This window comes from Sipha flava, unplaced genomic scaffold (genome assembly GCF_003268045.1).
Source record: "Sipha flava isolate LNK unplaced genomic scaffold, YSA_version1 65_pilon_pilon, whole genome shotgun sequence".
NCBI lineage: Eukaryota > Metazoa > Arthropoda > Insecta > Hemiptera > Aphididae > Sipha > Sipha flava.
Window position 1 is genome coordinate 2,184,223 of NW_020273605.1, and position 26,526 is coordinate 2,210,748.

The 26,526-nt window shown below is 26.1% G+C and overlaps 3 protein-coding genes across 4 annotated transcripts; 2 read left to right on the forward strand and 1 right to left on the reverse strand.

Annotated features, from left to right (window-relative positions):
* Positions 1-1,257: 1,257 nt before the first annotated feature.
* LOC112691676 (histone deacetylase 6) lies at positions 1,258-9,801 on the reverse strand. Of its 2 annotated transcripts, XM_025566025.1 has the most exons (19): positions 9,567-9,801; positions 8,782-8,788; positions 8,059-8,181; positions 6,165-6,295; positions 5,922-6,105; positions 5,707-5,804; positions 5,449-5,622; positions 5,205-5,397; positions 5,088-5,147; positions 4,922-5,011; positions 4,757-4,863; positions 4,476-4,687; positions 4,331-4,412; positions 3,600-3,687; positions 3,349-3,531; positions 3,107-3,264; positions 2,838-3,033; positions 2,642-2,771; positions 1,258-1,655 (listed from the first exon to the last, which is right to left on the reverse strand). In XM_025566025.1, the coding sequence occupies exons 2-19, from the start codon at positions 8,782-8,784 to the stop codon at positions 1,351-1,353; spliced, it is 2,517 nt and encodes an 838-aa protein (XP_025421810.1). In that variant the 5' UTR covers positions 8,785-8,788; positions 9,567-9,801; the 3' UTR covers positions 1,258-1,350. The 2 variants fall into 2 exon arrangements, with proteins under 2 accessions (XP_025421810.1, XP_025421808.1); XM_025566023.1 differs by lacking the exon at positions 9,567-9,801 and having other exon boundaries at positions 8,782-9,536.
* A 6,740-nt stretch (positions 9,802-16,541) lies between these two features.
* Positions 16,542-21,964, forward strand: LOC112691658 (WD repeat-containing protein 74-like). The gene is made up of 7 exons (XM_025566003.1): positions 16,542-16,727; positions 18,251-18,458; positions 18,521-18,731; positions 19,055-19,153; positions 20,091-20,197; positions 21,427-21,637; positions 21,853-21,964. Exons 1-7 carry the CDS (start codon positions 16,676-16,678, stop codon positions 21,904-21,906), a joined length of 942 nt encoding a protein of 313 aa, XP_025421788.1. The 5' UTR covers positions 16,542-16,675; the 3' UTR covers positions 21,907-21,964.
* A 2,261-nt stretch (positions 21,965-24,225) lies between these two features.
* LOC112691616 (general transcription factor II-I repeat domain-containing protein 2-like) lies at positions 24,226-25,092 on the forward strand. The gene is made up of 2 exons (XM_025565928.1): positions 24,226-24,662; positions 24,741-25,092. The coding sequence occupies exons 1-2, from the start codon at positions 24,226-24,228 to the stop codon at positions 25,090-25,092; spliced, it is 789 nt and encodes a 262-aa protein (XP_025421713.1).
* Positions 25,093-26,526: the final 1,434 nt, after the last annotated feature.

Below are 26,526 nucleotides of genomic sequence, written 5' to 3' on the forward strand. Positions count from 1 at the left end.
TATATTGAAGTCAGGCCTTGGCCTGACATCTTTTCAAATTATAGGATAGGGTCGCTCATATTAGGTTGATACTTGGATGCCTTTTTTATGAAAGCTTCATTATAAAATTAAAGCCTACTCTTACTAAAAAACATCTCTAACTACAATTTTTGTTCTGTGTTGCGTACAGCATACTTAGATAACAATAGAACTATAAACACCCTGTATATTAATTAATAATAGTTTCACAACACGTACAAGGAAACAAATAAATGATTAGTAAAATAACCATGTCCACACTACTGGTTAGCTACTGATTACTATTGTGTTAACTAAATTATTGACATAGATTTGATTGGTATCAATTATTACATACTATTCAAGAGTTTTATCAAGTATTTAGATCTAAATTTACTAACAAAATTATCAGTTAAATTACAAGAAGACTATGAAGAATATAAAAGCGGTTCAAGTGAAAGTAATATAGAAGATGAAGATAAATGGCAAGATTCAAATAATTTTGGAAGCTTAAGAAATATTTTTGGAATAATTAATACTATGAATATTAAATCAGAATTTGAGCATTTGTATACAATAATTAATACATGTTTAACATAAATAATGATAAATGTACTGTAGACCAAATTTAATAAAAATATATTACATTTGTCCTTATGTTAAAATATTTAACTTTAGGTTACACAACAGACATAGAAGTAATTAATAATTTTAAAATAACATTTTTTTAAAAAATAAAACATCAATTGCAGTATTTTTAAATCTGAATGTAAAATAAGGAATGTGTATATGTTTTACAGTGGTCTTTTGTTTGAGAGAAATTATAATTAAAATATTATTTTGAAAGCGTTTTTTGGACAGTTGTAAAATATAAAAACAAGTTCTTGTATTTGATAAAATAAAATAAAAAGGTTAAAGGATGATTTACAATGTTTATATATAACTTTGGTAACAATCTTTAAATCAGCACGACCAAAATAAAAACATCATTGTATAGCTAATAAAAAATAATTTAAGTAATGATAACCAACTATATTACAACTAACATCAGTATATTAAGCAAAAAGCGATAGAAAACAAGTGTTTAGTATAAACGTCATATTTTCTTTGCTGTTCTTATAACTATTTGTTAAATATTAATTAATGTATAATAATAACAATTCAAAAACAATGGTTTTAATTTATAGTAAAAATTACATCAAAAATTAAATAACATTAGTGAGAAAATATATTTAAAAAAATATATATATATTGAAAGTAATAAATATTTAGATTCTCTAAGATTGGCTTAAATTAAAGAGATTCTAATTGTTATAAATATATTTTATCAACAAAATAATTACAAATATTCATTCAATCATTAACACTAAGTGAATTTCTATATTTCTTTTCAGAAGAAAAAACATTTAAACAGGACCAATATTTTTTCTGTACCTTGATGACTCTTTTCAATGTTCTTTGAGCATTTTTGCAAATGGGAAGTTCTAAGTTTAAAGGTGGTAATGGATCTCCAAGTAAAGCTTTAGTGCACATTGTCATACAGTATGAGACTGCATCTATGTTGTAACCTCCTTCTAAGGCAAGTATGACTTTTCCATATGCCAATGATGATAGTAAATGAGTGAGGTGTCCAAAGCATTCAGGTGTTACTTTACAACCTAAAAAAAAAAAAAAAATATAATTTTTAAATTTATAAAAGTATATTTTCAATTTTTAATGTTTGAAAAGTAATTGGAATAAGATAAATACATAGTATACATAATTCATACATTTAAACTTATCCAAGCCCAGAAAAATTAAAAACTGATCGGAGTACTAACAATTGAGTGTTTAAAAGTAAATTAATTATAAATAATTTGACATGAAAAGAGGAAAATATATTTTAATTTTAAGATTCCTTATCGGATATATTAATGTTCAAAGTTAATAGATTTAAAAACCAAAGTAATCTAAATACCAATTAATCCTCTAATGTATTCGTTTGTAAATATAAATATAAAACGCAAATGCAATATACTATTTTAAAATTAGATACAAAAGGTAACTAATTTGAATACTTTTTTTTTGTTTTTTTAATCCGGAGATTGGTTTTTAAAAAAATTTCTTCACAATAAATAATTTCATCATAATTCAAATTATGACAAACAAAAAAGATTATTGTGTAAAATTTAAATCTAATTGTAGATTAAGTATATTTACATCACATTAATCAGTAATACACATAGAATTATTATTCTTTTAACAATAGAATATAGTTAATATTATTATTTATTATTATTTTATTGTATTTATTTATTAACTTAATAATATTATAGATAAATAAGCAATTATAAATATTAATACTTTGTATTGGTTGGTTCATAAATTTGCTAAGACTTTTAAGAATTTTGTATAATAATTTATATATACTACAATAACGGATGTAAGTTATATTAGATCTAGAAAAATAATTTGTACCACAATAATCAACATTTAACTTTAAAATAAAATCATAATATAACACACTAGAATTATATACGCTAAAACAATTAAATTATAAACTATTGGTATTTAGTGTATATTAAAGCACTTGAAAAAAAATTAAACACTTATTGAGTAAATAATGACAAATATAGTGTAAACATAAAAAAATAAAATTATTCACCTCCAAGTGGGTCTCCTACAGCAGCATCAAATCCAGCTGATACTAAAACAAGTTCAGGACAATATTCATAAGCTACAGGTAAAATTATATTTTGCATAACTGACATATACTCAGCATCTCCCATGCCATTCTAAAAACATTAAAAACATTTCATAATATATGCATTTTAAGAACAGTAAAACTAGATAATATTTACTTTGTTCCATGGTATATTAATGTTATAACCTTCTCCACTTCCTATGCCAGTAACTTTATGGGACCCATCTTTGGTACTCGGGAAAAATTTTCCATTATGATAACGATGAATTGATATATACAGGACTCTTGGGTCTGAACAGAATGTTTTCATTGTGCCATTACCAAAATGTATGTCCCAGTCCAAGATCAATATTCTAATTTAACATTTATACAGATTTATTACATGCACTATTTTATATCATTTAAGCAGTCCAATCATCAACATACCTTTTAAGACCAAACTTATTTAAAGCATAGTTTGCTCCAATAGCCACAGAATTAAAAATACAAAAACCGCAAGCTAAATCATCTTCAGCATGATGTCCAGGAGGCCGTATCACTGCCACACCTGATGCACTATCATTATTCATAACAGAATCAATTACCTATCAATCAAATATAAAGTATTATTATATCTTAGTTTAGTTCATAATTATATTGTTTGTGATGAAATTAATTTGTGTAAATACTTGCAACAAACACCCAGAAGCAAGTGTTGAAACTTTATATGTATCTGGAGTCAAGTATACAGAGTCAAAAGTTTTTTCTAATGAACTTAATTCTTGTAGCGATAATTTGTATAAATTGGCCATATTATTAAAATGTTCTTTAGTGTGCACAGTGAGTATTTCACTCTCTTCAGCTTCTCTAGACTAAACATTTAAAATAAAACTTCTGAAATCAAGATATTTAGTAACTATATATAACAAAAATATCATACTGGTAAAACTAAAAGCCGAGGTGTCAATTGAAACTCATTGAACATATTTAAAATTGCACTTATTCTACCTGGGCATTCTGGATGTCCACTATAACAATAAAAACACACAATCAAATACTAATAACTCACATTTGTTAAATATCAAAATGTATTTATAAGTTATATACATTATACATATACGTTATATGCATTTATAAATACAATAAAATATATCACTATATTTTCACAAAATATTTATTCTAAACATGAAATTTATATAACACATTTATATAAATTCAATAGTTTATAAAACAATTGTTAGTTACATTTACACACTTAAATATAAAAAATGAAATACAATCTATTTAGAATTAATTGAATGTATAAGAACTGCATAAAATAAAATCACACATGACATACATTTTTAAAACACACAATTCTAACTAACTTGTGTTTATATTTTCAATTTAAATCGATAAAGGAAATATTAACTAACAACTTTTATTTTATAGTATTGAAATACATTAAAGAAATATAGAAAATCACTAAATTTAAAGAAACATCTATTAAAAAATAATTTACATCACCTCATTCATTCATACTATTGCAACCAGTTATATAGTAATTAAAACCAAATTTTGCATAAAATAAATAACTTTTAATCAAAAATTTAATTGTAATGAAAAAAATAAAATAAATATGGAGCCATCAAAATTTGGTCATTAATTATATGTATAAATAACTGATTTTACCTTTCGCTGCTCACGTGTTTTCGGTCCATGATCAAATCAAATGAAACACAAACTTTGTTCTTTATATTTAACAATTCAGTTTCTGAAAAATAAACTAAACATCTAAACACAAATTAAAACATTAATGCAATCTAAATATCTTTACCAGAAATTAAATGCTGAAGAACTGAAAATTCATCAATTTTTGTAGTATCTTGAAGTGGATAACAATCAGAAGTTGGAAACTCACTTTGTGGTTCACCATCATATGAATACATTGATACAGCCTTATACGTTGGACTTAATATGTAGTCCGTTTGAAAACATTTCCAATATTTTTGATGTGCAAAAATTACATTCTGTATTGTTTGCACAATACTAAAATTTAAAAGAAAATAAATATAATTTTTTTTTCTTCTAAATTTAAATAAAATATTTAAATTATACCTAATACACGGATTGCTAGTCATGTCAAGCAAAGGACATGGATCTTTAAGTAACGATTTAAGTGTTAAAGCAGCACCTTCAGCTAAAGATTTAATACAATAGCCCCCCTTAAAATTTTTGTTAGTACACAATTTTCAAACAGCTCGGAGCAAAAATACAATTTACCTCAAGAAAAACAGCAACTCTACCACATGCAAGACCCATAAGAGAATTAACTAAATGAGCATAGCATGCAGGTGTTACTTCCATTTCTCCCTAAATATAAACAAATATACACTTCAATAAATAAAACATATGTAACATATTCGAGCATATAGCATATAGAGTTTACCTCTGGACATCCTAATGCAGCATCATAACCAGAGGATATTAAAATAAGATCAGGTTGAAACTAAAATAAACAGTAAATCAGATTTGATAGTATTCAAATAATTAATAATGCACTTACTTCTGAGGCAACTGGTAATAAGAGTTGATGAAAAATAGCAAGGTAATCAGTGTCTCTCATACCAGTAGCATTTAGAGGTACATTTATATTGAAACCTTGACCATCACCATTACCAGTATAATCCCAATCACTTTCTCGTAAATTGGGCCAAAATTCTCCATTTTCATATCGATGAATAGAGAAATATAGTACTCTGCAAAAATTATTAGTTATAAAAGTAAAAAATATATTTTTTAAATCTAACCTTGAATCATCATAAAACATTTGTTGTGTAGCTTGTCCATGATGAACGTCCCAGTCAACAATTAAAATTTTGGAAACCGAGTAATGGCGAAGAACATATTCTGCAGCAATTGCTACATTGTTGAAAAAACAATAGCCACAAAATTCGGATTTCATAGCATGATGTCCAGGAGGTCTAAACAAAAAGTATTCAATACTTTGATAACTTATTAACTATGAAATAATCTAATAAAAGTAATTAAATTACATAATTTCCTACCTGATAAAAGCCATTCCATTATGTATTTTGTTTTCACATATTGCTTTAACAAGTTCTATCGAACTTCCTGTTGCTAATAAAGACTGTTTGTATGTACTCTGAAATATTGAATTATGTGTTAAAATTTATAATTTATAAAGAATTGTACATGTAAACATTATTTTCATGTAAAATTATACTTTTTGAATAGTTACTCTAATCTAAACCTTACTTACGGGATGAAAGTAAATTGCATCAAACTTAGAAGATAATGCTTCTAAAAGTTCAAAATCTTTCAAATCCTCAGTAGATTTTAACATGTCAATGATTTCTTGTGTATGTTTCATTAACAATTCATCGTTAGTAGCAAGGCGACATGGAATTTTAGTACATCTTTCAATCAATCCTAACTCATTACACCTGTTCATATTTAAACATATAAGTTTAAATGTTACTGCATTTTAAAATATTATAATTACCTTTTTATGATTGATTCATATCGTTGTGGATTTTCAATATAGTTAGGATCCCAATAACATAAATGTTTACTAAACTGATCATCATATATAATACCAGTTTTTTTAATTATTTTTTCAATAAAACTTCTAGCCTATAAATATAAAAAAAATGTATATAATAGATATTTATAATAAAAACAATTCTACTTAATATATTAAGTAACAAGAAATACATATTATAAATTTAAGGTGACAAGATTTTTTTTTTTATATATTGTCTTATGTAAAATACAATATACATCAGTGTTTCTTAATCTATGGGTCGGAAAATACTTTTGATGGATTGATGTTTACAAACTAATTACAAGAAAAATATCTTAGTTATCAAATGTAATTATATTTATATTATTTATATCAGAATTCAATTTTGCAGTATTGCATTAAAGTATAGAATTATTTATATATAATAAAATTATTAGTTATTAAAATATTAAAGCTTACTAGGTTTTTTTCTGGGATGTCGTTTACACAACATAAAGAACATTTTGGGGCAACCTTGGCATAAAAGTTGGGAAACACTAATATACATATTATGATAGTTATATAATTACTTAGTACATCATATGATGTTTATTTTAATATAAAAATTGAACACCCATTTTAAAATAATCTAGAAATAAAATATAAAAAAATAAAAAAAAAATATTAATAAAAAAAATTATGAACTCAGATTATTCGAATAATTAAAGTAAAAACATATAACTCAAAAAACAATTAATTTATTTGATAGGCATTATAAAAAAACTGATAAATAAATGCTTAGCAAGGAGTATTATATTTATAAAGTACTTATTTTTTATAATAATATTTCAGGGTAAGCATTTATTTATTTATTTCTATACCTATATAAATTATTTGTTTATTTTTATTAATTTTATTTATATTTACATTTATATTTATATAATATTTATTTATGAAAATTAACCATTTACATATAATGTGAGCCAATAATATACAATTAATAACATTTTTAAAATGTATACTGAATGTCAATGATAAAATTGATTGATCTTTATTAAAAATTTGGTTTCAATAATTTCAAATAACTCCAATATTGGTAAAAAAAAAAATATGAAATTGAATAAAAATTATAATTCAAAAGGTTTAAAAGTCTAGGTTTTAATATTAAAATATTCTTTACTATTCAAAACTAAGTATTATAATATACTTTACTCTTATTTTTATTTTCTTAGGAAAAATAATAAAATAAATTACAGTATATCTATTTTGTATATGATATATCAGCTTATTTAAGATAGAGAAGGGTTAATTATTTACTATAATTTAAACAATGATAAATTAATAAAAGATATATTTTATATATATATATATATATATATTTATATAAATAATTTAAAGATACATTTTTTTTGTGCCTACCTATTAAGTAGTTTATTTTTAAAGATAAATAATGAATCATGATATGTTATAATAAATTATATTTATTTTAGATACACAACCATAATATTTAGAATAATTAGATAATTTAATAAACAAGAGATTTATAGAACTCATAGTAATAGAAATTCAATATTCATTTTTTATTTTTAAAATTATAGAATAATATAAAAAGTAATTTTTTTAAAAATTGTTAATACCATAGTATTAAATTTGATAACCTAGTTTAAAGTCATGTATATTTAAAAACATGAACATTTAGTAGAAGGTAATAACCTTGGTAATAATAATTGAACACATATATAAAATATGTAAATAATAATCTTAATATAAAAATCAACTTGATTAGTATTTATATTGAAGTAATTAAACAGTTAATTGGATACTTGTTTATCTAAAATGTGAATTTAAATGAAAATTAAGTAAGAAATGACTTAATACTATGAATAGAACTTACATTTTTGAAATTATCTTGAACATGATCATACATCTTACGATTGTTCATATTTGTTTCCAAAAATTCTTTTTTCCTTGCAGCAATAAGATCACTAGTTGTGAGTTTAGTTTTAGTTGGATTTTCCTGGAATAGAAAAATAAATCATTACATGAGAATTGATTTGGCAAATAAAAATATCACAATAATTTATAAATGTCAAATGTTTTAGACATTGACTTTATAAAAATTTTGCAATTCATAAACGGTAAATTGTAGACAATATTCTCCAGATGCATTGGTAGTCCTAGTCCAAACTAATGATAACCGACATACTAGAGGGAAAGCACATATTTGCTACATTGCTGATTATAGTATCCAAAAATCTCAGACAGTATTAATAACAATATGGTACAACATAAACAATTTGCGATTTGATTATGTGTTAATAAAATGTTAGTTATTGGCAGTTATTAGCGTAACCAAACTGTAAGTGGTTGTTTATTCACCACTATAATACTTCAGTAGCTGCTACATGATTCTAGCTCTAAAAAAAAAATGAGGGTAGAGCTATTACTTAGATCGGAAAAAGTCAAATGAAACGCAGTTAGACAAAACAGGTAGTTGGCAATATTATATTACTATACGACTCGACTAAGCTAAGGACAAGATTTGAACAAGGCACACAAAGGATATCAGTCAGGCGCACACCCGTGAGATTTGGTGTTGGTGATGAAAAACTCTTACCATTAGTCTAGATGGCCAAAGGTCGTGACACCATTCAATACCATTTGATCGTTGCGGGAAAGCGGTCCGGCGATGCCGATGTCCCGTCAGGAACACGTGAAAAGAGTGACGCAAAGCAAAATACAACAAAAAAACCAAATAAAAACCAAAAAAATAATATACAAACGAACACGGACGGAAATCCTTTTACGGTCGAACGATCGTTCGCGCTGTTCAAACGCAGTGCACTATCACGCACCAAAAAGCGGTAGGCGGAATATGATTCAACAACAATAATAATAATAATACTAGTAATGTTTGGACGATCGGTATTGCGGTCGGTTATCGTTAACACTCGATCGCGACATGAGGAAAATGAACAGATAACACAGGCCGGGGCCAGCGGTGGGTCGTCGGAGTACTGGGGTTTTTTTATTTTAATATATTTTTTTTTTCTCTTCCGGTGACCGTTCGGAGACCGGTCCGGCCGATTTGGAGGGAAACGTTCGTCGCCACAGCACGCGTCAACGTCACATCCCGCTGGAGGCGTTTGCCGAACGCGTTTTTTTTTTTTTTTTTAAAAACCGTCCCGCCATGGATTACGCGCGGTTTTGAAACGAACGGAAAACGTAGCGCGGGGCGCGTCCGCCCGATCCGGTCGGCGTTTTCGCAAAAACATCGTCGGCCGTGCAACAACAGGCACACTAGGTCACCCCTCGCGAGTGTACGGGGTGTGCATGGTCGTCGCGCGTAAATAACAACGATAATTGTAACGATAAAACAATACGAAGCGTACGGATGTATACCTGTGGTGTTATGTCGCCCGTGAACAACGACGCCTTAGCTCGTACAGTCGGTGTTGGCAAACGAACGGAAATCTTAGGATCGCCAACGGTGGCGTCGTCGATCGCAGTGATTGATTAATTAAACCGTTGTGCGGTGTGACGCACTTCGCGCATCACGGAATCGACAAGTGTCAAGTGGGGCCCAATTACCACGATATGATATAGTGTTCGTTATTCAACAATCGAGGAAGAGTGAGAGAGAGAGAGAGATAAGGAAGACGACTGCGAGATTATTGTGGAATATATAGGTAATAAATATTTATTTTTAGCAGTGTTGATATTTTTTTCGAGAAATGTTCACCAACACACTGCATTGCATCGTGCATCACTAAAATCCTTGTTCCGACAGAAGAAAACCTCTCTAAACGATTTTATAACAAATATAATGATACGAATAACGAATTAATAGTTACATTCGGACGTGTACGAGGAGGTTTAACCTCCCTTCCCCTCCCAAGAAATTCAGAAAAATTATCAAATATGTTTTAATGGATTATATAAGTATGCGAATGTTTGAACGAAATTCCACTAAACATAGTTTTCTGAGTACGCGTCTGGTAACAATACTAATTAATGAAAATATACCGCACGATAAAATTTATAGTATTGATAAAATAATCTTACAAAACTGGTTCACTATTAAACGACTGTCATGCTTTCTTTATTGACGACCTGAAAACCCCCTAAATTGTCGACAATTTTTAGCGCAGAGTTGTTCGTATAATCTTAAACCAGTCATTACAGATAGCAGATATCTGTCATAATATTTTGTGGCGTTTATTTTGGGAAATATTAGATATTTTTTTCAGGCGCTACACTTACATATTGCTGGTCGTGTCATGTTGATTTGTGATATATTATATAAAATATGATGTTTTTTTTTTCTTTGTGTATAATTCGATTATTTTTACAATCAATAGATTCTGGTCTATAAGAATGTAGCATGTTTTAGTATAAGTACACGCACTTATCAAGTCTAGGTACTGCAACGAATTTGTCTCCGGCTCTATGCCCCGAGACGAAATCTGATTACTTAGCTTTTTGTTTTACTAGTAGGTTTTTTTTTCAAAATCATCCATACAATTATGAAAAATTAAGTGGACAAGTGATAGGTCACGCAGTACAAAACAAAACTTATAAAACATTATATTAACTAACTCTATAGGTAGGTATATATATAAAATAAAACGTAAAAACCTACGTACCGGATGTTTAAAATCTAATATTAATTTTAAACAGTTCTTGTCGAATAATCAACATAGATGAAGGTACTGATAAATAATTTATAAATGATTCTATTAAAAATATTGTTTTATTATAGAAAAACCGTAACGAGATTATATTAAATATTCCATATTAAGCTAATAAATTGGATTTCGACCTCGCGTAGAAAAACAATGTTCTGATAAAAATAGAGTATTACTAATCTGCATACTATAATTATTTTTATCTTAATTATTTTTAAATACACAACTTATTAATTTATACAGTAAACTATATGATAACTGGAACGCTTACTACGCAGAACTGATAGATATAAAACGTGGTAGAAATAGATAGAAAATGTTAAACATAAGTAATTAGGTGCCATAGTATTATATTTAATTAATATTTAGTGAAAATAAAAAAAAACAATCGCCTAAAAGAAAGAAACCATAAAGAGAAACGATAAGTAAATTAAATTATTTTTCTGCATCAATATTTATTTTATATTAATTGTCACAGTACAATTGCCACGTATAATTAGAAAAATATTGGTAAAAAAAATTCCTCTACAAATTCGAAATTATATTTACAAAAGCATCGCAATTTACGGGTTAGACATCACTGTCGATGTAGCTTTCAAACTACTTAATAAACAATAGTTTCGTAGACTGCAAAATCAATATTTTTATTCGACACTTGGCATGAAAGAACAATAAAATATATTAATAAATTATCTGTTTGAAATAAAATACCTAAACATAAATTATATACAACTTATTGTTACGTTTTATTATATAGTATACTCATGCGTGACAAAATTAACAATTTGATTCCTGTCAATTTTTAAAGTAAAAACATTCATGTAAAAATTAATAAAAAAAAAAAAAAATAGAGTAAGTGTTGTTTATACTGTTTCCAGGCCTAAGAATGAACATGGTAGTAGTGAACAATGGTTTTCTTGATTTTGCTATCATAATATTATTTTTTATAAATTATGTGTAGAATATTGATTATGTAGAATAATTTATATTAAATACGTTTATTTAACGATTCTTAAAGTGTTTAAGATGTAATATATGTAATACATACACACGATATATACATTACAATACGAGAAGGTGGGATAGCGCCAAAAAAGGAAAAGGCCAAATTGATTCCAGTCCAAGTGATATTACCTTAACGGAAAAAATTATAATACCTACGTATAAAAATTAAATATGATGTATCCATTTCACTTTTTCTTCTATAATAATAACGTCTTAAATTGTTAGTGATTATGTGATAAATTTATAAACGGAGCCAACTTTCGTATTCAAGAAGGTGAATATATTTTAGGGGGTCCAGTTAATTTTGGTACATTCAATTATATATAGAATACTTCATTTAATTGTATAAGTAATAACATAAAATATTATATATAATAACTTATTTAAATAAAAATCTTTAAGTTATTCAATTGTATTTATGCCTATAGGCATTGTTATACCAATATTTACATGTGATTTTTCCCAATATAAACGTTGGCGTCGTCGCTAACAACGTATATATTAATGGTGTTTATGTGAAGTATACCTAACTAATTTATTAAAAATACAATTATTAGTAAAAATATTATTGTATTACATTTATGAACGTACAGATATTTTTTCATGAAAATAATATTATATTTAATTTTGCTTTGCGATTGCAGGCAAAGTCTTACGAAAATTACTTTTGAAAAGGTAAGTTGCCATCACATAACCTGCAACGCTTGCTCTCCCTCTCCCACATATGATCTGATGATAATATCATGAGGCGTTCTGCCTCTCGTGCCCTTCGTCTTGCTCTTTCCTGATCAGGTTGTCAAAAGTTGTACAGACCTAGACCCAAACAACACAGATACGTCACTTCTCATAGGTGCACAGTTTAGACTTCGGATTGGACAATTAACCTGTCGTTTTTTTAAAATAAAATAAAATACTTCACTTTTATTCATCTATTATAAGTGATGTCACCTGAATTTATTCGTTTAATTTGATAATATTTACATTTACATACACCTAACTGGCATCAGTGTTGAATAAGTTAAATGGAAATTTGTTGGGTTCAAAATCAAGTTAAGTCATTCATAAAAATTTTTAAATTGTAATTTTTTGAGTGAAATAATAATTGTGTATACAAGGGTTTCAAATTTTAATACTTATTATTTTTAAATAGTTATTATTCTATAAATAGGTATCCAATATGTAAACATTTAACGTGTTATATAATAGATGTGTTAAATATTCAGTCGAATTCGAGTTTACATTAATGTAAATTAAACATAACCAAATAAAACTAACTTTTTAACGAAAATATATTAAAATAAATTCTTCGTTTCCCACAGTATCTCAAATTACGAATATTTGTGTTCTACAATTGTTGGTTTTGATTATTTTTTTACTAGGTACTGTAAAGGTGGGTTTATACGTTCAGTTGAATTGCGCAAACTAATTTGAGGTATTTTGTACAGTCTGTGCAAGCAAACTGAGTAAATTATTAAGGTTTAGACGTTCAATTATTGACACAAATTGTTGTCAGTTTTAATTTGATACTGCAGCAAAAATTTCGTCCTTTACCGAATAGGATCTCTGCCTTCTCGCAGTGTGTGTGATTAAAAAAAAAAAACAATTAATACTTCAAAAATTAAATAAAAATAAGAGGTCGAAAAATTGGTTGTTAAAGAGACAAACATTTTTGCACATAAATTTAATTGTGACCTACGATTTTTAATTTATTTAATGACCATAAGAACCTACAACTTATGAGAATTCTTGTATTAAATTTTACGAGCACTATTACTGCTCCAAATTTTGTACGTACGTATCCCTATATGTCCCAACATGTTTGCATACTGCAGTAGGAATACGCTATATTGCATCATATGTATAATTTTTATTTTCAATACAGTTCCAAAACAGTTAAAATAATAGCTATGGAAGAGCTATGTAAGTTTATATAAGTTTGATAAAAACACGCTTAAAAAAAAAAAAAATTAAATTTTCCCTAATATTTCGTTATTAAAGCCACTGCTTAGCATTGGCCGTATAGTGTAATACCACACAGTATTAATGTGTAATAATATGGTTTTGTTTGAAATGCGTTATTTTATAAACGTGTTTGAAACATAATTATTTTATACAAATATTAAATTCATTTTTTACTGATCATTATGTAATATAGTTGATTTTGTTTTTTTTCTCCTGTATTTTTTCTTCTGCATTGTCACACCCTGTTACCAGTTAAATACAGAAACATCTCGTGATTAATGATTCGTGTATCTGCCCACACATTTGTACTGGGCGCACAACAAAATGATAAATGCTAGGAGTTAAGTAACGGATGTTAATGCACTTTAAACGACTGTAATATACACTGTAAAAAATGTTCTATGTAAATTTACAAAAAATGTGTGGCAACACACATTAATAACACCATGTAATAAAATTTACAACGCATTACTTGTAAATTTACAATCTTAGCGAAACTGAAATTTATTAACCTATTTGATGTGTAAAATAGATATTTATGACAAATTTACTTATTTTTATATGCAAAATCAATTAGTAAAATATTCTGAATAAATTTGCATTGCGTCGTTATTTGAAATTTAACAACATTTTTGACAGTGTACAGTATGTCCCATAAGTCCCGTATCGCCCTTTATATCTCCACGGGAAATCAATATACCAGTATTTAAACGCGGTTTTTTTTTTTTAAGTACTTAGTATGGAAATTCTGATTGAATGGCATAAAATTAAATTAAAAAAATTTTTTTTTACTCATTAAAGAATTTTCAATTTTTAAGATAGCCATTTTCTTGAGCATATTTTTTAAAACAATTTAAAAAAAAAAAATTTTAAAATTGAATAAAAATTGACCAAGTTAGAGCAAGTTAAATTTTTGAATAATTATAATAATAGTTGTTACCTAGCAAAACAGGAATTGCTAGATTTAATCAGTCTCGATTGAAACGCTAATTTTTTATGGCCATCTGTAAATATCTAATTATTAATAAAGCTTTTAAGAAATATTAAAATTAAAATTCATATAATATTTTTAAATTTGATTGTTAATAGAAAAAAAAGAAGATTTTATTACATAAAAACGAAAATAATGCATTACATTTTTTTTTATAAATGTTCGAAGTGACCTCCATTATTTGTAACTTAGGGCTGAAGTTTTTGGACCCAAGCGTTTTTAGCATTTTCTAATGTCTCAGGTAAAATATTTTGAATATTTTGTTCAATTTTGTCACGGAGATCAGGCAATGAACACGACGAAAACACAAGATTTTTCAAATAATTCCATAAAAAAAAAAAAAATCTATCGGTGTTAAGTCGGGCGACCTAGGTGGCCAAAGCACTGGATTATTTAAATGTGAAACAATTAATTTTTTTGTTATAATTATTCAAAAACATAACTTGCTCTAACTTGGTCAATTTTTATTCAATTTTAATATTTTTTTTTTTTTAACTGTTTTAAGAAATATGCTCAAGAAAATGGCTAAAAAAGTGACCTTCACAAAATGTTTCCAAAACTAAGCGTGGCACAATAATGCGATAAAGGAGTTACATTTATACATACCTAGATTTTTCCCGAGTATTGCGCCGAGCTATATACAAAATGATTGTAAGAAAATGGAAAAAGTAATAATGATATTACAAGAAACAAACAATAACAATGATAATAATATACATGTAAATTATTATCTGAATTACAACCGTCTAAAACTGTAAAATAGACGGTTACAGCCTATGGATAATTTCTTAAATTATTTTTTTCTTGAATATTATTAATATATTTTTCTATTTAAATCATTGTTTTATACGTGTAATGTTTCTACCACTTAATGTTACACCAATTCTGCAGCCAATGGATCAGAATGTTATTCAGGCACTATAAAAGGAGTCTGTTGTACAAGGTTTTGTTTAAAGATGACCGTGTGTTAAATCTTTAAAATAAATTATTTAAAAAAATGTAGTATTTTCTCTTGGGAATTTTTAGTCAAATGTAAGCAAAAAGGTGATTATTTGTTCATGGAAAAATCTGGGGCCAAATATGTGATTATTGGAACAATACAAAAAGAAGACTGTTCTCAATCTAAAAAATGATGAAGAAAATGTTGGATTAAATCAGCTACAAGTTTCGATTGCGGAAAAACTCTTGGACACGACAGACGATATAAGGAAATGGACGGCGAGGAAGAAGAAATCAACCAGTTCTTGATAGATGATGAAATAATCAAGGAAGTGATCAGTAAAAATGTAAAATTCAATAAGTACGTAAAAATGTGTTTTTTTGCGAACCTCCGTTAATTCGCCGCTCTCGTTAATCTGGCAGTAGGTCGCGTGATCTGATATGTGTCGGATTACCGAGATTGTACTTATATATTTTTTATTCTTATTGTATTCATATTTTGATAATTAATGCATTCAGACTTGTTAGTCTACGTGTTAACCAAAAAATGGAAAATTCGTCATACGCCGTATACCCGCGTACATGCTCCGCTACGCCAATGAATTATATCATATGTGCGCCTTACGGGCCTTACTAGAAAAATATTTTACGCCCTCAAACGCATCAATAACAGAAAATATTAAACTGGCATTTGGAGGTGATCAGCAAAGATGACGTTTTTCGTTGGTGCGAGATATGATAACCACCTCCATACGTTTGAATAAACAACAAGCACATGGTTGAAAAGTGATAAGCTACTGATCAAACTATAAACCGCGAGTTAATGTCGTCAGTTAATATCGTTAGTTGATGTCAGAATTTCAATTTCAACGTTAAATGCAACAATCGTTTTTGAATATTTACTGAATTATCTTTTATATAGTAAGATGACTTGGGATTACGATGCTATCATTGGGTTCAGCAATGGAATGTTGAGAGGTAATATTTATTACTTATCGTTTTGATTATTATTAGTGTTTTCTTAGAACATGTTGGTTTTGTCATCCACTAGTGGTTTTCAAACACAAATTATGAGAAACCATATTTCATTGTTTGTAAATTGTATGTGTTAATATATTCAATGTTATCACTTTTTACACAATTTGTATCTATTTACCTTATCGATTGACCATATTTTATACTATTTACATGAATTATATGGAGTGCACAATGATTCTATTACTATGAATTTTAGTAAGACCTATTTAGGTATTTCCAAAAATATAATGAATAATTAATCGTATTTAACTAATTTCCATTGGCGTAAAATAATTATATCCTCTAATAAACAAATTTTATGTTCTTGTGGTATTCGACTACGGAAAATCATATCATTATTAATAATTTTTATTACTTGTTTGAATACTCCTTGGTCTTAATATATAATACTGAGATAATTTTGGTAGGACTCAAATATGAATTTGAGCATATTTAATGATTTGATATTTGTTAATTTAGCATAAAAATAATGATATATTATTTTTATTATGTAGTGAGGTTAATTTAATTAAATAGAATCGAGAAGTTTTCTTAACATTTTATTTCTTAGCTATTATTGTTTCTTAAGTCATTGTATATTTATCAAGCTGCAGTAAAATTGTGTATAAAAATGTTGGTTATTAAGTTGATACTGATATAATGACTAAATCATATCGGTAACAAATATATTTTTCATTACTTTAATGTTAAAATTTGTGGTTATATAGTTTATGCTATAATAATGAGACTGACTTAGAAACTGTATTTTTGTATAAAATAATATTTTGATGATTATTTTGTAATTAAGTATTTCTTATTTTAACATTCATCCGTTCATATAGACCAATGTACCCTCATCATAGATAGTATAAATAAAAGATAATATAATTAAAATGTTGCTTTATACATAAGTACATTTATCTAAGTACTAAAATAAAAAACTGAAAAGTATTTAACTATAAATTAAAAAAAAATATACATAAATAATATATATATTCTAATTAGGTAATAAAAATAATCCAGCTGAAGTAACGAAAAATTAATTTATAAAATTCAACAATTTTTATAAATTTTTGTAAATTTCTTATTTCTATGTATGTATATTTATAGCTATAAATACACATTTTTATGGCCCTGTTAAAGTCAATATAAGAAATCTGCTTTATATATATATACAATTTTATTTGTAATTTTAACTAATTGTATCGGATTATTAACTCGGTCGATTACATTCTATAGCTGCATTAATATCAGTATTTTAAATTATGTTTTTAAGAACTAATTATTTAAAATAATTTTCAAAATATGTAATTAATTATTTCTGAGAAGACCTTATATTAACATGCATGTATTTTTTGTGAGAATAATTAGTTTTATTATGTACATTAATAATAAATTATTAAATATTTACCTAACAGAAGAAGACAATAAAAACTTACTTAAACTAATTCTCAATAAAAATGTTTTTAATTTTATGGTTACAGGTGTTGAACTACAAAAGAAAAAGTTTAAGTACACTAATTTATTGGATGCATCCGTAGCATTAAGTACTCTAAGTAACTTTGATGACAATAATATCATCACAAGTTCAAAAAGAAAAATTTTATTATTCAATTTGAATAATAAGAAAATTTCAAAAACATATGTTATTCAAGAATCAGGAAATATTATCGGTGTAGTTAAAAAAGACAAGTAATATATTATTTATTTACATTAAGTATTTAAATAAGAATTTTATTAATAATTTTTTTTAGTATTTTAATTGTTGGAGTGGAAAATGGAACAGTGGTGTTTAGACCAGTTAAAAACATTAGAAATGTGGTTTTAGAAAAAGTAAATGCTGGTTCAAATTTGACCTGTATCAAACAAGTACTTGCATTATCTAAATTTGCAACTGGAGGAAATGAAAATCCTTTAAAAATATGGGATTTTGAAACAGGAAAGATAGAATTTACAGCAAAAAGCGTAAGTTTTATATTTTTTATTTTAACATTTTTAATAAAATGTATTAATACGTTTTTACCCTAAATTTAAATTTTATTATCTAAACTTTTTTTCTATTCAAAATGACATATTGCATTGTTTTTTTATTTCCTTTGTCTAAAAATGTATAATATATTACAATATAATTAATTCTCATTATTTATATCAGATCTTATTCAAGTTAATAAATTGATTTTTTATTGGTAATCATTATTTTAATTTCTTTGAGATAAAGTTTTATTGTAAATACTATTGTTTTGTTTGTAGCTGAATGGTTTTAATTTATTTAGTTTTATAATTTGCAGCCAAAACCAGATATGCTTCAACTTAAACAACCTTGTAATGTATCTGATATTGGTTTTTTTAACAACAACAAAGCAGTTGTTTGTCATCGGCATGGTGTGGTAAGATATATATATGTTACCGGTAATATGAATAATCTGGTATTTTGCAAAATGTCTAGGCATTATATAAAATGCTAAAAATCACTTGGAAATATACATAATACAAGCTTTTCCTAGGTATTGTGTATAATGCCAAATGTAGAGTAGGCAATATGATGAAAATAAACAAAATTGGGCATCGCCTATTACTAACGACTTTACTTACCGTTTATCATAAATGTGCATGCGCGATTTAACGTATGAATATTAAGATTCTTTTACTACTTTAATAATAAATCTGAGGTATAGTATTGAACGTACTAATAATTTTATTACAATATTGTCATTTTTTTTCGTAATTTTCGTGTGTCTTTATGGTGTTGCAACTATGGATACAATTCATATGAAGTCAAACTTTATAATATACTACACATAAAATTTTAAAAATTTGGCCACTAATACTAGTTTTTTAATCTGATGAACAGTGTAATGAGTTGATAAAAATTGAATCCATAAGAATTGACCAAGGATTTTTAAAATGTGTTTATAAGTCCAAGTGTCAAAATAAAAGTGTATTTGCCTAAAAAATAAAATTTTGTGTACCTTAAAATGTCACTTTTCTACAAAATATTATAATTAGTAAATAGTAGTTAAGTTAAATATTTATAAAATAGTAATAATATAATAATAGATAAAAATTAAATTTTGTAATATGAATAATAATGTATAAGAATTATAAAAATTTTAATGTAATATAATATATAATACAATTTTTCATACTTTGCCTAAAAAGAAATTGGCATTTTGTATAATGCTTAGGTATTTTATAAAATACCTGAACTATCCATATTGCTGGTAATATATATATATATATATATCATTAGTTTTATTTTTAAGTTTCTTTGTCTGAGTTTTTGTAAGACATTACAAATATTTTAAACTCATTGTTTAATTTTAGGTTGAATTATTTGATCCGTTGTCCAGCCAAAGAAGACCAGTAAACAGTTCCACAGCACAAAATACTGGTTTTGTTTGTTTAAGAACATTACCAGATTACAGTGATCAGTACGTTTTCAGATTATTTAAGTTAATATGTTGAAATTATATGTTACATCTCAATAAAATACACAGACACAATAGAAAGGTTTGGCTAGGCTAGGTTCATTCTAAACTCCTGTATTTTATTTAATGAATTTTAGTAGTTTTTATGACATAATTATAATTGTCAATTGAATGTTATGATTGTTATTTTTGAAAAATATTTTACCTTTGTTAATTTTTTTAATGTTTAAATTTGTTGAATTGTAATTTAGAGCTGAAAAAACAAAAATAAAATAACTTCTAAAGTAATAATTGTTATAATTCAAATATTTTTTTATTTATTAATTTTTTAAAATTTTTTTTATGTAGAGTTTTTAAATCCCAATATAGTGATAAAAATGTATCATTTAATATTATGTTTATATATTATATACTATTAGGATTTAATTATTTTAATATTTTGGTTATTATGACCAATTTTAACCAGTACCTTGATTGTCTTATTTAATAGTATGTCCTGTATTTACGATGAAAAAAACAATTAATTTTATTCTATACAAAAATTAAATTATAACACTGAATTAAAATGATAATTTAATTAAAACTAAATATTAAATAATTACAGTAGAACCCCTCTCATTTGCCTTTGGCTAGTCCGCCACTTCTTTGATCCGACTATAGTATTATCGATATAAATATGGATTTTCCTATTTATAGTATGTAGCTAGATAAATTTATAAAATTAATAGCCCATTAACTATTTATTCATTTTTTATTTATTTTATTATTCAATTATTTATTTAATTTAATATATTTATGTAATTAAAAATAATATTTAAAATAATTTAATAAATAAATTTGATAACATTTTGTCTTCAAATGTTTCTTTATATTCTGATAATTCAACCTTTTTTGTGTTCCGACCACCCCCCCCCCCCGTCAAGAAGGTCTTGGATTAGAGAAATTTTACTGTAAATGATAAATAATTTTAATTATATAGTGTTATGACAAAATAAAAATTGTCCATATAAAATCAGATAACATACATTTATTGTATTAGATAATTTGTAGGATGTTCAAAATGTTTAAAATAAATTCAAAAATTGGAATAATGAAAGAAAAAAAATTGAATATAGTTTATATTTATGGTTATATACTATAGTTCAAGAATGCACAAAATTTAGTTTTGGAATTTGAATTTAGTCATACTTGTAGATGACTATTTGGTTTAATATTTTTATTTATTATTGCAGTGATGTAATAGTTGGATCAACCAAAGGCTCTATATATCATTATGATTTCCGAGGAAAAACAACGTTACCAGTAAAAACATTCAGAGGTAGTACGGGATCAATAAAATCTATATCCTGTATAAACTATTTAAGCCAAATGCATGTGATGAGTATAAGCTTGGACTGTCATGTTAGACTGCATAATTTTACCACTGGTGACCTCACTTTGCAGGTAAACACTAATTAAACTTTTTAAATTACAATATAAAACAACTATCTAAATTAGGTTAATGGTATATAAATAATTTATAAAATTGGAATTAATTAAGCAAATGGTTTTTTCCATAAAATACAATTACTATAAAATATTTATGCATATAACATTTATTTATTTATTCTAAATCTATCTAATGGTTAATATGTTTCTTAATTTGTTTTTCGTTACAGGATTATATTGTTGCCAAGCCGTTATCGTTAATAATGAAGCCAGAAGAAAATTAACATTAATTTGTCTGTTATTTATATTTTTATCTGGAAATAAACATTGTCTTTTTATATATTTCTAGAAATCTAATGTTTTAAAAACTTTTATTTAATTTTGAACGGTTTGAATTTAAGCATAATTGATATTATTCAAAAGCTTTAAATTTTGTAATTTATTTAGTTATGTACCATAAATTCTTTTGGTACTTATAAACGTTCATGAAAGGCATAAATTGATTATTAATCAAATAAAATACAATGATATAATTTTCAATATGTGTATAGATGTATGTTTTTTTACTTAAATGTGGAAAACATGGATTGAATAAGTGTTTTTAAATCTTTGCAAATGATTTAAAAAAAAAAAAAAAACAACAATTTGTAACTTTTCATATTAAATTGGATTTGTCCCAAAGAAAATTATTTTCAATTTAAATATTTCTGTTCACTGTAGAAGGAAATGTGCTCCATGTTAAAAACATATTACTATACACCATTTGGCTTATATTTTTTATCTGTTTGCAAGATATTTACTTATGCATTGAATTTTATTCATTGTATGTTTTTGTATCGTCAAGGAATAAGAATATTCTAATTGTATAAATTATTTTTTATTGTTAAATTTTCTTTGATTAGAAAAATTGAATTATTTAATACTATATTCTTAAAACTTCATTGAATTTCCCCATTAACTGATGAATTTAATTGGTGAACAAAGTATTTGTAAATTTTGATATTAATAATTTACCATCATCAGTATTGAATTGTCACATTATTTATCTAAGTCTAAAGTACCTGTACCATTTATATTTAATCTTGTTGTTTCAGAAATATTCTTAGATTTAACAAAACTACTATCATTGTTTTTAATATTAATCCATGAATTTAAATTCTTCAATTTATGCTATTTAATACTAAAATTAAATAAACATTTTTTAAGTTACACGAATGATGTAATGTAACAGATTTCATAAATAGTGTTAGTTTACAGGAACTAATTAAACAATGCAATCGTTAATTATATGGACACATTATGTTAATAATTGTTCATCATATACAATGAACTAAAATTTAACATTGTTTATGTTGAAAAATTATTCACATAATCAACGATTGCATCGTTTAATTAGTTCCTGTAAACTAACATTATTTATGAAATCTGTTACATTACATCGTTCGTGTAACTTAAAAATGTTTATTTAATTTTAGTATTTAGCATAAATTGAAGGATTCAAATTCGTGGATTAATATTACAAACGATGAGTGATTACATTGTGATTGATAACTAAAATTTAACATATCAATCGCAGTGTAATCACTCAATGACGAGATTCCTCGACACCTACTATACAACAGAGCGAGTTCTCTGTTTTTTTTTTTTTTAATTTGATTGTATATAATATTGTTACTTCACTTACCTTTTTTTGCTGCAGCAATATTTCCTTTATTTTTCTGCTTTTGGAAAACATTTTGGTTCTGTATCCAGACGCCAATATTTTGTTTTACTAATTTTTAAATAAATATTGTAAAAATTAAAAAATAATAATTTAAAATCATATCAATTAACAAATAATTGTGGTTTATAACGAACTTAAAAGTATAATATGCAATGTAGTGATTATTATTCAGGAAATTATTGTTTGAGATTATTATCTACATTTATTTTTAAATAAATGGTCGGTATACAGCGGATGTGTGTCGCATAATCGTATTTACGCACTTGCAGGCATATGTTAGTAAATTAAATCAGGAAAAAGTATTGCGTTACTTTTCGAGTACATAAGTATACCCCAGCTGTGACAAATTAGTGAAACTCAGGCTGGTGTGATTTTTGATCGCATTGATTGAAAAATCCTAACATTTATTAACTCTTCTAGAAAACGGTCAAGGAATTTTTTTGAAATACAAATTTTTTTAATAAATATGATTGAACAAAAATGTAGTAAAAATGGAAATTTGTATAAAATTATAACAATGCCAAAAGTTCAAATGTTAACAAAGTGCTTCTAGAGGAAATGTTCACAAATCTCATAATTCTTATAGCATTAAAATCGGATAGTCCAAAGTTTCGCATCTTGTCACTTTAGAGAGTTTAATAACTATTTTTCTTTGGCTTGTACTCAAAACTTACGCGATTGTCAGATAAGATATGATCGACTTTTTCCGTTGTAATAATAATGCTATCGAACGTGTGATCGACGGGTTTTTCTAACTGCGTGAGTCCACTGTAGTATATCGGGTATAATTTATAAATTATGTAGAATCAGTTTTTATGATTATTGTAGTTAAGTGTCATTTATTATCGAGTGTAGTGTTCTGTGCTGTATTAAAATAAATATGAGTTTAAGTAAAAAACGGAAAGTCGATACAGAGTGCCGTGTTTTTAACAAAAAGTGGAATAATGACTATTTCTTCATTGAACAAAATAATGTTGCTTTATGCGTTATTTGCAAGGAAAAGGTTGCTGTTTTGAAAGAATATAATATTGGTAGACATTATAAAAGCAAGCACGCATCTACATATAACGACCTATCTGGTAAACTACGATCGGACAAATTTGAAATCTTAAAACAGAATTTACTAGCTCAACAGTCAATTTTTATTAAACGGTCATGTCAAAATGAATCTCTCGTAAAAGCAAGTTTTCAAGTAGCCCGTACTCTGGCGATAGCCGGAAAACCGTTTACTGATGGCCAAATTGTAAAGGAGTGCATTTTGAAAACAGTTGAAGAGATTTGTCCCGATAAAATCAATTTATTCACCGGTATTAGCTTGTCAGCGAATACAATTGCGCGACGTACCACAGATCTCGGAAATTATATTATTCGTCAATTAAAAGATATTGCTAAAAGCTTTAAATATTTTTCAATTGCTTTGGATGAATCTACCGACACTTCAGACTCAGCGCAGGTGCTTTTATTCGTTCGCGAAGTCAATGAATCTTTTGAAATAACCGAAGAATTGGCCGCCGTCCACTCAATAAAAGACTCATGTACTGGTAATGAAATTTTTTTGAAGGTAAAAGAATCTATTTTTACTTTGGGTCTTGAATTTAGCATTTTAAAAGGCGTAACTACTGATGGTGAACGCAACATGTGTGGAGCATATACAGGTTTGGTTGGAAATATTTGTAAAGCTGTATTGGAGACTATTAAAAGACAAGCAATTCCAAACGTCTCACTAAATAACTTACTCTTATCATAATAAAACGAAATTTTGAATTATAAAATAAAAAAATTATATAAATAAACATACATTTTTTAAATAAATCTTATTTATTATTATTTATTGCTCAATTTTATAACCTATCTATTTTTCTAAAAATGTTGGCCCGCGATGCCAAAGCGTATATCAAATTTGGCCCGCGGTAAAAAAAAATTGGAGACCCCTGACCTACATTATTATGTCTGGTTCCGACAGTAGTGTAGAAAGTGAAAAAAAGAGAAAAAAAAGGTGTTTCTAATTTTGAATCTTACAAAGCAAACATTATAAAAAAGCAAAAATTATAGGCTTACCACACACAAATCATGTTGGTAAAGAATTGACTTGAAAGACGGTCTGGTTTACCATGCAAAAAGTCAAAATCGAAGAAATTATTGATTACAAAAAGTGGTGGCCAGATTTTTATAAGAAAAATGTGCTTTCAATAACAAGTCATGGAAAAAAAGTATCAAAAGCACAAAAAGTCACAATTAAAATCACCGATTATTTTCATTTCATTTATGATTCGTCTGAACCAGGTATTTTACTTGTTCATCCCTACATCGATAACTTTATAAGCGAACATTTTTCACTTGCAAAACCTCGACAGTTTCGTCCAGATTTGCCGAACATCATAGATTTTAAAGCATACGACCAAAAGTTACCAATAAATTACAAGAAAATGGATAATATAAAAAGTCTCCTATGTCATATACCTGCTGATAAAATGTCATTCTATGATGAAGTAATGCATTGGCCCATTACTGAAGCATAAGAGCATCACGAAGAAGATTATTAAAATTTTAAGTTTGTTCATATTATAATAAAACAATATATTATTATTATTATTATTTTTTTTTGATACCTTATTTGATTAATAAAGTACTGTATTATAATTTGTCAATATATTATAACTATAACTATCACTTATGATTATATTTTGTTTTTTGTTTTCAAGAATTATCTTAATATTAAATAAATAAAAAAAAAATTTAATAACAAACAAAATATCAAAAATCAAATTATTTATTTGGAAAAGGTAACATGTCAACTTTTTTTTTTTTTATCATTTTATGGATTTTGAAAAAAATTTGGTTCTAATGTAGGTAAATGAGATGCTACATTTGGAATATTAATATAAATTTTGAAGCCTCGAAAAATCGATCATTGTTGAGAAAATTAATTTTTTGTCTTTCCTGTAAAATTAGAATTTCTGGACATATTCCCTTTTCCAAATAACCGATTCAATTACAATCTAAAATTTACTTATTGATAAACTTCATTCGTCTTACTCGTTTCAAAAATTAATTTTCAACCTTATCAATAAGCTCCTGGATTATGTTTTTTTTTTCTTCGTTTAGGTGTTATTTTTCAGTTGAAATGTATGTGATAAATGAACTTAATCTTACTTGTCCTTGTATAAATATTTGATTTGGG

Bases quoted from the DNA above. Each gene is read 5' to 3' on its own strand.
- LOC112691658 (XM_025566003.1), top strand. From the start codon at position 16,676: ATGACTTGGGATTACGATGCTATCATTGGGTTCAGCAATGGAATGTTG. The intron at 19,154-20,090 runs GTAAGATATATA...GTTTAATTTTAG, and splicing joins TTTGTCATCGGCATGGTGTG to GTTGAATTATTTGATCCGTT. The intron at 20,198-21,426 runs GTACGTTTTCAG...TTATTATTGCAG, and splicing joins TTACCAGATTACAGTGATCA to TGATGTAATAGTTGGATCAA.
- LOC112691616 (XM_025565928.1), top strand. From the start codon at position 24,226: ATGAGTTTAAGTAAAAAACGGAAAGTCGATACAGAGTGCCGTGTTTTT. The intron at 24,663-24,740 runs GTCAGCGAATAC...TATTGCTAAAAG, and splicing joins TTATTCACCGGTATTAGCTT to CTTTAAATATTTTTCAATTG.
- LOC112691676 (XM_025566025.1), bottom strand. The intron at 5,012-5,087 runs GTAAACTCTATA...GTTTATATTTAG, and splicing joins CTGCATTAGGATGTCCAGAG to GGAGAAATGGAAGTAACACC. The intron at 4,688-4,756 runs GTATAATTTAAA...TTTAAATTTTAG, and splicing joins ACTAGCAATCCGTGTATTAG to TATTGTGCAAACAATACAGA.